The following is a 13715-nucleotide window of genomic DNA, read 5'->3' on the forward strand; positions in this document are numbered from 1 at the left end:
AAGTAATTACCCATTCCACTTCCAAGCAATGTGGGATTCATTTCCTTAACATCCCCCTCATGTGCAGCAGCATTTGAGGTCTGTCACGTGTGGCCACTTTTGAGTCCTATCATCATGCAGCCTTTTTGCTGGTCTGTCATCGTGAGATGTGGATTGTAAATTTTTAAAATGTGGAGTGGAACGGGCCCCGCTCTGATACCATGTAGAAACTTTATATCCATCTCAAAGTCAATTGGTAATGAGTGGAGAGGTCCCAGATGTTATTAAGTGATCACCGATTTCACTCCCAAGCAATGTGGGATTCATTTCCTTAACAGGTAGGATTGGTCCTTCAGGATTAATAAGGTGCGCCCAAACTGACCTGGACACCAGAGTTATGAAAAAACAATCTTTTCTTTCTTTTTCTTTTTCTTTTGTGGTGATGGGATAATGTCTGTCACAAATCACCTCTCTATCAAAAGGATATATAAATCTTGTGTGTTCTTGCCTGTGGAGTAGCACGACTTCTATGTTTAAGGGTCCTGTAAAAGAGATCTTTTAGGGAGATAGGAACACAGTACTATTCAAGAAAAAACTGCATATTATCACACAGATATAGCTGTTAAAGAAATCAAGAAACAATGTTGTTATTGAATAGCTTATCCTTGTACTTTCTCCCCTTACTCTTCTTTATTTTGTTCCTTCACAAGTTCTTCTCCAAAACTACTCACAAAAACCTTCCACCTTCGCCACTGAAGCTCCCTCTTCTCGGGAACCTCCATCAACTTGGCCGGTTTCCCCACCGCTCCCTCCGCTCGCTAGCTAAAAAATACGGACCACTTATGTTGCTTCACTTTGGCAATGTGCCGGTCCTTGTTGTCTCCTCTGCTGTTGCAGCCCGCGAGATCCTGAAAACCCATGATCTGGCCTTTTTGAGCAGACCTAAACTGAGCATTGCTAGTAGACTTCTATATGACTTAAAAGACGCGACATTCTGCCCCTATGGTGAGCACTGGAGGCAGGTGAGAAGCATATGTGTCCTTCATCTTCTAAGTAACAAGAGGGTCCAATCCTATCGCAAGGTGAGGGAAGAAGAAACAGCCCTTATGATGGATAAGATCAGATCACACTCTTGTTCTTCTTCCTCCTTGGTAAATTTGACTGACGTGTTTGTGTCACTCACATACGGTATAGTGTGTCGGGTTGCCTTGGGGAGGAAGTACGATGGAGCGGGAGGAGGGACAAGGTTTAAGGAGCTTTTGGGGAGAGTTGTGGGGCTTATTGGTGTTTCCAATGTGGGAGACTATATCCCATGGCTTGCTTGGATTAATGGTGTCAGTGGATTGGATGCTAAAGTGGACAAAGTTGCTAAAGAGATGGATGAGTTTCTCAAGGGAGTCGTGGAAGAACGTTTCAATCGAAATAAAGGACACGACGACGGTGGGAGTAGTAGGAGCTTTCTGGACGTTCTGCTGGAAATTCAGAGAGACGACGTAGGTGGCTGCTCTGCTGTTCGTAATGATACTGTCAAAGCCCTCATAGTGGTAAACATATGTTATCTCTTTTCATTTGATTTGATTTCAGTTCTTGTTCTTACTGGGTCAACAATTAAGCAGCCTGCTTAGGGTTTTAAAGATCACAAGGAAGAGGTTGGCTATGGAGAAAAGCCTGTATTTGTTGCAAGCTTATGATATATACAGTCCATGTATTTTGGCTGAAATCTCAAATCATTTATCATCATCATCAAGCATACTATTTTGCTATTTTGAATGATTATCAATCTTTCAAATCGGGTCATTGCGAACTAACTCCTTGTGTACTCTTTCTAATGAGATTGCATTAGAACTCAGAACCAATTTTCAGACAGCCAACGAAGCTGGAATCATAGCAGTCTAAATCTATTTTTTCCCTAAGAACAGTGACTATTGCTCCTCACATATTTTGGAACTGCCTTAACTTAGCAATTCTCGACAGACACGTAATCGAACCTCTGACACCTATCGCAGTTCATTAACAAGAACATATTAGTGTTATGACTGGAATCACATAATGTTGCAATGATTAGAAGTCGCTTTCGTGTTAGTGTCCTCAAATATAAGGCTCTTATTTTGTGTCATGGTTTTTCTTTTCTGCTAGAACATGTTTGTTGCTGGAACTGATACAACGTTCACAGCTCTAGAGTGGACAATGATGGAGCTCTTAAGACACCCACAAATCATGAAGAAACTGCAGAATGAGGTGAGGGATATAGCCAGAGGCAAACTAAATGTAACCGAGGATGACTTAGACAAAATGCATTACTTGAAAGCAGTAGTGAAAGAATCTTTCAGGCTCCACACCCCCGCTCCATTACTGATTCCGCGGGAATCAATCCAAGATGTCCACATAATGGGATATGACATCGCGGCTGGCACAGAAGTGCTTATCAATGCTTGGGCGATTGGAAGAGACCCGTTGTCATGGGAAGATCCCGAGGAGATGAGGCCAGATAGATTCTTGAATTCTTCAATAGATTTCAAAGGGCAGGACTTTGAGTTAATCCCCTTTGGTGGTGGCCGGAGGGGTTGCCCAGGTACCCCTTTTGCTGCGAATGTGAATGAGCTAGCGCTAGCGAATGTTTTGCACAGGTTTGATTTTTCATCACCTGAAGGGGAATGTTCAGAGGATATGGACGTGAGTGAAATCAGTAGTATAACTATTCGGAAGAAAACCCCTTATTGTGGTTGCAACTTCCTACTTTTGCTAGTTTCCTAAAGGGACTGAATGCTCTTTACTAACTGTCACCAACAGTCCTGTTAGAATAAATGCATCTACAAGATAATATCGTGATCATATTGTGATATTGAGATTGTGATTTGATTGTAATTGATTACGATTTTATTATAATTGGGATGATTTCCTTCCATAGTTAGGCTCCTTCCTCTTGTATAAATAAAGGCCTCATTGTACGGTTTCTATATCGAAGTCAATAAAATATATCTTCTCTCATATTTAACATGGTATCAGAGCTATAAGATCTAGACCGTGTGGATATTCGCTCATGGCGGGCAGCCTAAGCCTCGTTACCGTCCACCGGGCACTTAGTTACTTTGTTAATCTTTTTCATGCTTTTTAGTTGCCTGCACCCATCATGCCTCTTCACCACCTACACTCGGGGGCTTTTCGATTACTGACTTCTTCATTTTTTGGCTTTTCTTGGTTCTCTTTGTTTTCTTCCTTACTGTTCTCCTGGCTCCCGGCTTTCGGCTCTCCTAGCCCTTTCTCTCTCCTGGCTTGGCTTGGCTTGGTTGTCCTTGGTTTCTCTGGGCTTTTTCAAACTCAAGTTGATAGATCTACTTGAGTTTGAGGGGGATGTTAGAATAAATGCATTTACAAAATAATATCGTGATCATATCGTGATATTGAGATTGTAATTTGATTGTAATTGATTACGATTTTATTATAATTGGGATGATTCTCTTCTATTAAATATGAGGGAAGAAATATTTTATTGAATTCGATAACACTATACAATGAGCTCCTCTATTTATAGAGGAGAGGGAGCCCAATTAAGGAAGGAAATCATACCAATTAACTATGGAAGAAAATCATCCTAATTTCATCCTAATTACAATCAAATCTCAATCTCAATATCATGATATGATCACGATATTATTTATTAGATACATTTATTCTAACACCTTCCATAATTAAGCTTCTTCCTCCTGTATAAATAAAGGTCTCATTGTACGATTTCAATATCGAAGGCAATAAAATATCTCTTCTCTCATATTTAACAAGTTCAATAATTTTCTCACAATGCAAGAGATTATATATATACATAAGCTAGTGAAAAACCTTGGACAGTGATAAGTGCCAAAACTCCAAACTACATTGTTGTACAAGTTTTTTCCCGTAGTGCAATAGTTGTGAGGAACCCACGTAATGGTAAAGTTTTTAAAGTTAACGGCCAACGCTTGAAGCCATATGTGGATGGTATTTCAGATGGGGAGGTGGTTGAGTCTATTGATTTGTTCGACCCTAAATATTTAGACTTTTGAGCTTTCATGATATCTGGCTGAAGACATTAAATTTAACTCTTCTTGGGAGGAAACCCAAGTACTATTGTATTCATGAGTTTTCTTTGTTTTAGTTATTGATTGATTCTTATGTTTTTTGCCATTTTTTAAATTTGCTATTCTTTTGTTTGCTTTTATTTTTTATATTTTGTTGTTGTGGAGGCTAACATTTTGCAGGTTTGTCCGTCCAAGTTAAAGGGTCTCCCTCTCACTATATTGTACCCTACTTAGTCCCTCCTGTTCGAAGTGATATATTCCATTTCTTTTGCTATTTGTCCTCTCTTTTCATGTTCATGGTTTCAACGTGGACATTGAATGGTGTAAGTTGGGGGGAGGTATCACCTTGTTTCACAGTTAGAAAAATGAAAAAAACTGAAAATTTAAAAAAAAAAAAAAGTTAGATTATTTTTGCATGTAACTTGAGAGTTGTTGAGATTGGCTCTTGGTTGATTGAGTCTGGGATGTGATGATCATCGCTTGGATGTCTTTATGGCATTATAGTTCTTTTTGCTAGCTTGTCGCGAGAAATTTGTCATGACACTTATTCTTAGCAATTTTGCACTCCACGTTTATGTGGACTTTGGTCGCTTGTGAGTTGCATACTGACTATTCTTAATGGCTTGTTTAGTGGAGACTTATGCCCATGTGAGTTTAGAGCCTTACCTTTTCTTGGAGTGGATGTCACATAAACTCTCATTTGTCACATAAGAACATATTCGTAGTTGATCTCATTCTCTTTGTTGCCAAGTGTTGAGAACTTAATGTGATGCTTATTTATCTCTTGCGTTTAAAAATTTGCATGGCTGTGTTGCCCTTGGGAAAGGATTATAAGCCGCCTTTGATACTTTGGGCCAGTTCGTTTCTCTCTTTTATACACTTATCCCTTGTGAACCTATTTGAGCCTCTTACATGATAGTCTTTTCTTGTTGAACTCTACTATCCATATTGTCTTGAGAAGGGATATTGGATCATGTGGAGGTGACTTGTTTGCAAAAAAAAAGGAGTGAGTGGTGTTCTCCCTATTTTAAAAACAAAAAAGTGCACAAAATCAAAAAAAAAAAATTTTAAATTGAATGGAAAAGGGACACACCAAATCATTGTCGAAAGAGAAACACTTGATCTTAAGGTGGGATTGCGTTGAAGGATAGGAAAGAGAGATGTGGTGAAGTTGAAAAAAAAAAGAAAAAGAATGAGAAGAGGGCACCCTTTGTGAAAACTTGCCCTATATTATTTGTTATTGTAAACCTATTCTCAGACACTTGAATACTTTACCCTACCCTTGAAATATTTTCTTTTACCTAACGCTACAACCAGAATTAAAAGTCTTATTTGATTCTAGGGGCAATGGGATGTGGAATGATGGAAAGAGAGAGAGTTTTCGATACTCGGCTTTCCATTCATGAGATCATGTGTCCACTTTATAGAGCGTTCTTTTTGTGTCGTGTGCAGATTATTTTGCTTTCATGTTGCATAACTTCCACATGCACATATTGAGAGTATATAATATGCACATTGTTTCAAGTGAATTCATTTGTTGAGTGCATGACATCGTGATATTTGAAGTCGAGACTCAGTCCGGAGAGAATTCTTAGTTGTTACTCACCTTGCGATCAATGCCCTTATTCACACACGCCAAGTGTAGGTGTCATGGCTTATTTTTATAACTTGATAGCCTCTAGAACTACTATTGTCTGGTATGTATTTGCGATGGTTCCATTTTCTTAATTTGCTTGAGATGTCGATGAGTTGTCTTATAGGTTTTTGGGTCTCATGTGATAAAGATTCACAATGTTTGTGGGAGTTCATTGCTGTAAACCCTCACGAGACTCCACTCATCCTCTGGGGATCATCTAGGGGTTTAAAAGATTTGTTACGTACACAAGCTAAGTGCAATCGGGAGTCCTACGAAAGTGACGTAGTTAGAATTAATCTTTTTTTTTTTATTTTCTTTGCTCGAAGACTAGCAAAATGTAAGTTGGAGGGTGTGATAAGTGTCAAGATATACATATTTTGGCCCTCCAAACTACATTTATTAGTCATTCATTTTGGTTAATTGATATTTATTTCTGTCATTTTGTGTTTATAGGTTGCTCGAGCTCGTTTCCAAGAAATTTGGATAAAAACAGAAGTTAAAGGAAGTTCGGGGTTAAAAGTGCAAAGGGCTGGAAAGTTGAATGTTAATTTATCACCTCAATAAGTCCAAGGGGCCTCTGTGTCATTGGTGCATTAAGCCCCTACTTCTATATTAAGTCAGTGAACGACTGACATCGGGGGCAGCTTTGAAGCCGGGGAAAATAATTCAACGTGAAGTCGGGAACTACCAGCTTTTGGAGGGGAAAGAAGGCCGTGCGTAAGATGCCGAGATTGGACGAACGAAGTTGCTGTTCGTCGGCAATGAAGACCTCTGACCCTCTCCGTTTCATGAGCAACTAATCATCTTTTTTAGGGTGTAGATGAAACCCCAACCGAGTAACTATGTTTTTAATTTGATTTTGGATTTCGATTACTAAAACAATGGTTGCATAATGTTGAGACTTGATTTTATGATTCGATCTTATTCTTCCAATTTAGTGTTATGTGTTTTTTTCCTGTGATCGTGAATACATAGTTATGCAACGTTTTTCTTTGTGCATGGAATGGAGTATTAGGATAATCTATGCCTAGGGAAGACGAGTCGTGCCTAGATTAATTAGTTATAGAATCGAAGACGATTCGTGCCAACCGAAGATAGATTATGTCCGGTTCTCAATTACATGTTATTTTCTTGGTGATATCGTTGGGCTTGTAGCTTCCGGCGAATCATTGTCGTTTTGGTAATTGGTCTCTTAATATTGATATAACTACTTAGTTACGAAGTTAGGGTGGATTCGAAACCCTAAGACCTTTTTCATATTTGAATTCAACATCTCTCTTGCTTTTAATTACTTAGATAATTTTAGTTAACCAAACTCCAATTACTCTTTCTTGAATTGAATTAGGAATCGATTTTAGAAATAAATAACTTAGCCTCTTGATCTCCGTAGTACGATATTTGGACTTAAACCACTTATCTACTTGAGTTGAGGTTTTCGCTCAGTTTTAATAAATTGTTTTTGGTGTGAAAAACGACCTACCAGACTGCCATGATCACAAAAGAACCTTGGACTGCCATGATCACAAACGGCTGTGATCATAATTCTACATTTTAGAGTGTTTTCTTTTCGAGTTTCATCAATTCAACCAGAGTGACATAACATTTCTTTGGCCTTTTCGCGTATCTTCTATTCTTTGAAGAATATATTTGCTGCTGGAACACAAACTACCTCCGCAGTCCTACAGTGGGCAATGACATAACTGTTAACACACCTCCAAATTATGAAGAAGCAGCAAGACGAGGTTCGAGGCATGGCCAGAGGCAACCCGAGCGTAAACGAGGATGATTTGGAGAGAATGCACTACCTGAAAGCCGTCATCAAAGACACTCTACGCTATCACACACCAATTCCATTATCGGCTCGGACAACCAGCCAAGATGTGAAAGTTATGGGCTATGACATCGAAGCCGGAATAACAGTCATCATCACCGCTTGTACAATTGGTAGGGATCCCGTGTCGTGGGGCGATGATACAGAGAAGTTTCAACGTTCTGTTGACAGATCTCCCAGGTCATTGATGATAAAAAAAAAAAAATAGAACTCCCAAGAAATATGGGTATCCAAAGAATGGAAAACCTACAACATTTGCTTGGCGAATTTTCCAAAGAGTTGATTGCAAAATATCCAATCAGCTGTTATCTTGATTGCCTAAACCAAAAGTCACACCGGAAGATATAAACTTTTAAGGCACCGCTGTGGATTCTGAAACTGTGGAACATACAATACCATGTTGATGTGTCGTTATCAATCTGATCATTATATAGAGAAGCTATAGGTCACTTCAGAAATGCAGGAGAGTGCGTAACCGGAACAAGTTGAAGACGAATTTTCTTGTGCATGACTAATCCATAAGCCTCACTCATGTCTAGGTCGTTCCCACCAGCACCACCCACAAGCTTCCAGTCAAACCAGTACAAGAGGTTGGCAAGTGCATATTCAACTTGAATGACACCAAATAACATGCCAGGGCAGCTCCTTCGCCCAGCACCAAACGGGATGAATTGGAAGTCATTCCCTTTAAAATCGATCGGACTGTCAACAAATCTCTCTGGAAGGAATTCTTCTGGCATGCCCCATAATTTAGGATCCCTTTGAACTGCCCATGCATTGATGAACACTCTTGTTTTGGGAGCAATATCATAACTTCCCAACCTAGCGCTCTTATTCAATTCTCTAGGGACCAAAAATGGAACTGGAGGATGTAGTCTAAGAGTCTCTTTGACAACACATTTTAAGTAGTCCATTTGATCAATATCTTCTTGATCTATCTCATATTTATTCCCGACCACTCGTCTTACCTCTTCTTGAGCTTTTCTTATTTTAGTTGGATTTTTCATCAGCTCGGTCATTGCCCACTCCATGGTTGCTGAACTAGTATCTGTTCCACCTACAAACATGTCCTGTCATATGAAAGGACAAAAGAATCAACGAGTTAGTAAAGCCAGATATGGAAGGGGAGAGGAAAGAAGTTGAGGATGAGGGTGAAAACCCAGTAAAATCACTACTACAATAATAGATATGTATCACACTAAGGAAATTCACAAAGATCACGGTTTTCAGTGAAAGTGTGATAAAAAGTGATGCTTAAATTTTTTTATCGCAGTTTAACTCCAAAACTGAGATAAAAAGTGGGTTTTAACACGGAATAAAAAACCTCGCTCTTGAGGCGAGATAAAAGAAAAACAACCTCACCTTTGCGGCGTGATAAAAGATTTTAGGGCGAAAAAGTGAGATAAAAGATCTCACTCTTGTAGCGAGATAAAAGAGAAAAGACCTCACCCTTGTGGCGTGATAAAAGATTTTAGGGCAAAAAAGAATGAGATAAAAGATCTCGCTCTTGTAGCGAGATAAAAGACAAAAGACCTCACCCTTGTGGCGTGATAAAAAAGAGAAAAGATCTCACCTTTATTGCGTGATAAAAGATTTTAGGGCGGAACAGAATGAGATAAAAGATCTTACTCTTGTGGTGAGATAAAAACGAAAAGATCTCACCTTTGTAGCGTGATAAAAAACTTAGTGCAGAAAAAAATGAGATAAATAATCTTACTCTTGCGGCTAGATAAAAAGCCTACCCATTTAGGAGGGCGGTTTGAATTTTCACGTGGGCGGACTGATACTCATTTAGGCGGGCTTTGAAAAGTTATGTGAGGAAAACGATGTCGTTTAAGGACTTTGAAAAGTTTATTTTTTTTTAAAGGTAAGAAAATAAGCCCTAATTATACTCATCCCAAAAAATCTTTACGTTTCATCTTCATCTTCACGCCCAAAAAGATATATAGAGAGAGAAGGTAAATTCCACGAATGGGTTTCACCAGTGCCAGTTGTTTCTTCGACGACGGTGAGTCGAGAATGGAGTTGGGTTTTGAGATTTTGGGGTCCGAAGTTTCTTGAGGGGCCTATTTGGCTCGAGATTGTCGTCGTCAATGGGTTTCTGAGGTTGTCTTATTTTTCAGCTAAAGAGCTCGTTGGCCCTGTTTTCGGTTGGATTTGGATAAAAATTAATCTTAGTTTTGTGTTTAGTTTTTTTTGGAGCCTATTTTGATGTGCCACCGGTCTTACTCTGTTTCATTACTGATCACAAGAGGATTAATTAGCAGAGAGAGAAAGAAGTATTCTTGGATTCTTGCCTCTTAATTAAGCAATGATGAATTGGTTAAGTTGAAACTATTTGCCAAGTAATTCCGCAATCTGTGTTACTGTGTATGCAAGGATGGAACCAGAGGGTTTAGTGGTGGCGGCCGCTACGTCAAAAATTTTAAAAAATGCAATTATTATATGTGACAATTTATCTCCAACTTATATAGTCTCGCCACTGCTAGGTTTTTTTTCTTATTTTTTTATTATATTCTAGTCATAAATCTTCTATTTTTTTTCAAGAAAGAAGACCCAAATTAAAAAAAGTATTCCAAAACTAAATTTAATGGGCCAAAGTGAAATAATATAAATGATGATGTGTAATTAAGAAAATAAATTCCACACTCTAACCTTCAAAACAAATTAACCTAAAAAAATTAAGGGAATTTAATTAATATGCCATTATCGATGCCCAAAATTAAAATTAGTCCTTTTTCATACTTCATGTGTAAATGACAAACATCATTTAGTTTAGTTTTTGTTATGTTATTTTAATTTTTTCTGGAGCCGATAACTATTAATATTGTAATGCATTTTTGTATTGAGGATCAGTCTTTTCGAACTTTATCTTGACTTTAATTGAATTCTCGCTAATAAGCGGTGGATGAGATCTATCTCCAAATTAGTAGTTCTATTAGGTTGGATATCGAGTCATGCAGAAAGATACCCCATTGAGTCTTCAAGCCAGCATAAGGAAATTAATGAGTACGAGGATATATATGTATATATATATATATATATATATATATATATATATATATATATATATATATATATATACGGGACGGTTCAAGGGACATCCAAAAAAACACCTAAACAAACACCCCAAATCTAAATCTCATAGTTCCCGATCAAATTTTTATGATCCGAACCATTCAATGTGTGCAGAATGTGATTTTAAGGGTGTCCGCGGGTAATTAGCAAAAAAAATGACCGGAAAAGGCTTGATTTGAGCAGTTTTTATTTGAACCGTTTAATAAAAAACTATTCGAAACTGTTCGGATCAAACCCTTCCCGGTTATTTTTTTTGCTGATTTCTCATGGGTGCCCTTAAAATCACATTCTGATCACATTGAGCGGTTCGGATCATCAAAATTTGATCGGGAACTATGAGGTGTGTTTTTTAGGTGTTTTTTTGAGTGTCTCCGGAACCGCCATATACAAAGATTTTCCAGTGCTTTGGGAACACAACCACATAGATATTCTTGTATTCTTAATTTATTTTAATTTTGCTTGAACCCAATCAAATCTACAACTATCACTATGCAACCAAAACTAATAAGCGAACCAAGATTAAGAGTGACCAATCTGATTCAAATATAGCCAGGTTCATTAGAAAACATTATTTGGAGACAGTTGCATTCTTTACTTTTTATAATCACTTATATCTCTGTGTCTCGTGCCACTTTTAATTAATTAGTTGGAGATAGATTCCTTAAATTGTCTTTCGAAATTATTCCAACTATAACATTCACGAGATCGAGAATTAAGAACCAGATCAGAAGTTACTATGGGAGGATTTCTTGACCTGGGAATTATCCTGCTGACAAGTACGTATGTGTACTATTCAAATAGTCTTGGTCTCTCTTTTGGTTTCATTTAATTGAGAATGATGATTTGGTGTCTAATGAGAGAATATTATCAACTTATTGTTGAACGAGGGAATCCAAAGGACCGAATGAAATTCATTTCCCATTGAATTAATAGGTCCCCACCTTATCAACTTATTGCTGAACGAGGGAATCAAAAAAACCGAATGAAATTCATTTCCTATTGAATTAATAGGTCCCCACCTTATTAACTTATTGCTGACAAGTACGTATGTGGACTATTCAAATAGTCTTGGTCTTTCTTTTTGGTTTCATTTAATTGAGAATGATGGTTTGGTGTCTAATGAGAGAATATTATCAACTTATTGTTGAACGAGGGAATCAAAAGGACTGAATGAAATTCATTTCCCATTGAATTAATAGGTCCCCACTTTATCAGCTTGTGGCAAACAAGGGCCTCATACGTTGTTATTGCAGCTGACTGCAAAAGTCTTCACTGAAAGTTTGCTAAAATAAACAAACGAAATGTCTCAATTGCACATTGAATGAGCTTATATATCCCCACACACGGTCATTCTTGTATTTGAGAAGGATTGTGTGTGGAATTTTTTTGCTCAAATCCAATATTGGAAGACTCCGCACTTCATTAATTTGTTTGTTTGTTTATTTGTTTGATTGAAGTTTCGTCCATTTGGATTGGAGAAGCCAATAAATGTTATTTTTTTGGTTGTTGTGGAAATTAGTATTTTGCGAGACTTGATTTAAGTGAGAGTTTTGGTTAAGAGTTTCTGATTGCACTTTTGGTGAGAGAATTTATAATAAATGGTCATACAATATAATATTGCAGAATGAATGAGCATTGGATCCACATTATAATATTGCATCACTATAATGTATGACATATAATGACTTGCGCCAACTGACATGCTAACCAAGGATGGAACAAAGGGGGTCTAATGGCGGCGACTGTCACGACAAGAATTTTAAAAAATGCAATTATTATATGTGACAATTTTTTTTTATCCTAAACTTATATAGTCTCATTACTGCTAGGTTTTTTTCCTTATTTTTTATTATATACTAGTCATAAATCTTCTATTTTTTTTCATGAAAGAAGACCCAAAAAAGTATTCCAAAACTAAATTTAATGGGTTAAAGTGAAATAATATAAATGATGATGTGTAATTAAGAAAAAAACAGAAATGATATTGGTACCGACTTCCTCGGTACCGAAATTGTAGGGACGGCCGCGCCGGACGGTCTCCGGCCACCGGACGGCCGATCCGAGCAGTCCAAAAATTCTAAAAAAAAAAATGAGGGGGCCCGTGCGAGAATCAACGGCATCCGAGGTGTGTAAAGTGCTTGATCCGAGCACCCTTTTTTCGTGCATATATGTATATTCCCGCGAATATACATATATACACGAAAAAAGGGTGCTCGGATCAAGCACCTTACACACCTCGGATGCCATTGATTCCCACGCCGGCCCCCTCGTTTTTTTTTTTTTTAGAATTTTTGGACGGCTCGGATCAGCCGTCCGGTAGCCGAAGACGGCCCGGCGCAGCCGTCCCTACGATTTTGGTACCGAGGGAGTCGGTACCTGTAGCATCACTCAGAAAAAAAATATTCCACACTCTAACACTAAAACAACTTAACCTAAAAAAATTAAGGGAATTTAATTATTATGCCATTATCGATGCCCAAAATTAAAATTAGTCTTCGTTTGTACTCCATGTGTAAATGACAAACATCATTTAGTTTAGTTTTTGTTATGTTATTTTAATTTTTTCCGGAGCCGATGACTATTAATATTGTAATGTATTTTTTTTTATTTTTTTAATATACATTTCGCCACTGCTAGGATAAAATCCTGGTTCCATCCTTGTGTGTACATAATAGATAGGCATGCAATGTTATGTCAAAGGCATTTCCAAATCACTCACTTTCTCTAATTGGAAATCAATTCAGTGCTAAGCACATGACTATATTGATGGCGTACGTAAACCTCTGGATTAGACCAAATGGGAAGTTTCAGCGTATGTATTTTTATATATATTTTTTAATATCATGTTAATTGCATTTCAAAAAATTCAGCAAATTTAAAAAAAAAAAAGTTTTTTCACTTTAGGAAGTAAATATAAATATTTTTGTTTTCCTAATGTAACAGAAGTTCTTGGCTAGCTTAGTGGTAAGGACTTGATAAATCAACCAAGAGTGCGTGGGTTTGAAACTTGGCAACGACAAGAAAAGATGGTCTAATAGATTCAAAAAAAAGATCACGCGCAATAATTTTTCATCTCAGTTTATGGTGTGATTATTTTGAACTTTCAATCACGGTTACAGACCGTGATCTAAAGTGA

At 37.5% G+C, this 13715-nt stretch overlaps 2 protein-coding genes across 2 annotated transcripts; one reads left to right on the forward strand and one right to left on the reverse strand.

Moving 5' to 3' along the window:
* The first annotated feature begins 503 nt into the window (after positions 1–503).
* Positions 504–2955, forward strand: LOC131335915 (cytochrome P450 736A117-like). The gene is made up of 2 exons (XM_058371474.1): positions 504–1523; positions 2116–2955. Exons 1-2 carry the CDS (start codon positions 621–623, stop codon positions 2731–2733), a joined length of 1521 nt encoding a protein of 506 aa, XP_058227457.1. The 5' UTR covers positions 504–620; the 3' UTR covers positions 2734–2955.
* A 4980-nt stretch (positions 2956–7935) lies between these two features.
* LOC131335916 (cytochrome P450 71A1-like) lies at positions 7936–8644 on the reverse strand. The gene has a single exon (XM_058371475.1). The coding sequence runs from the start codon at positions 8566–8568 to the stop codon at positions 7948–7950; it is 621 nt and encodes a 206-aa protein (XP_058227458.1). The 5' UTR covers positions 8569–8644; the 3' UTR covers positions 7936–7947.
* Positions 8645–13715: the final 5071 nt, after the last annotated feature.

The sequence above is a fragment of the Rhododendron vialii genome, chromosome 8a (genome assembly GCF_030253575.1).
Source record: "Rhododendron vialii isolate Sample 1 chromosome 8a, ASM3025357v1".
NCBI classification, from domain to species: Eukaryota; Viridiplantae; Streptophyta; class Magnoliopsida; order Ericales; family Ericaceae; genus Rhododendron; species Rhododendron vialii.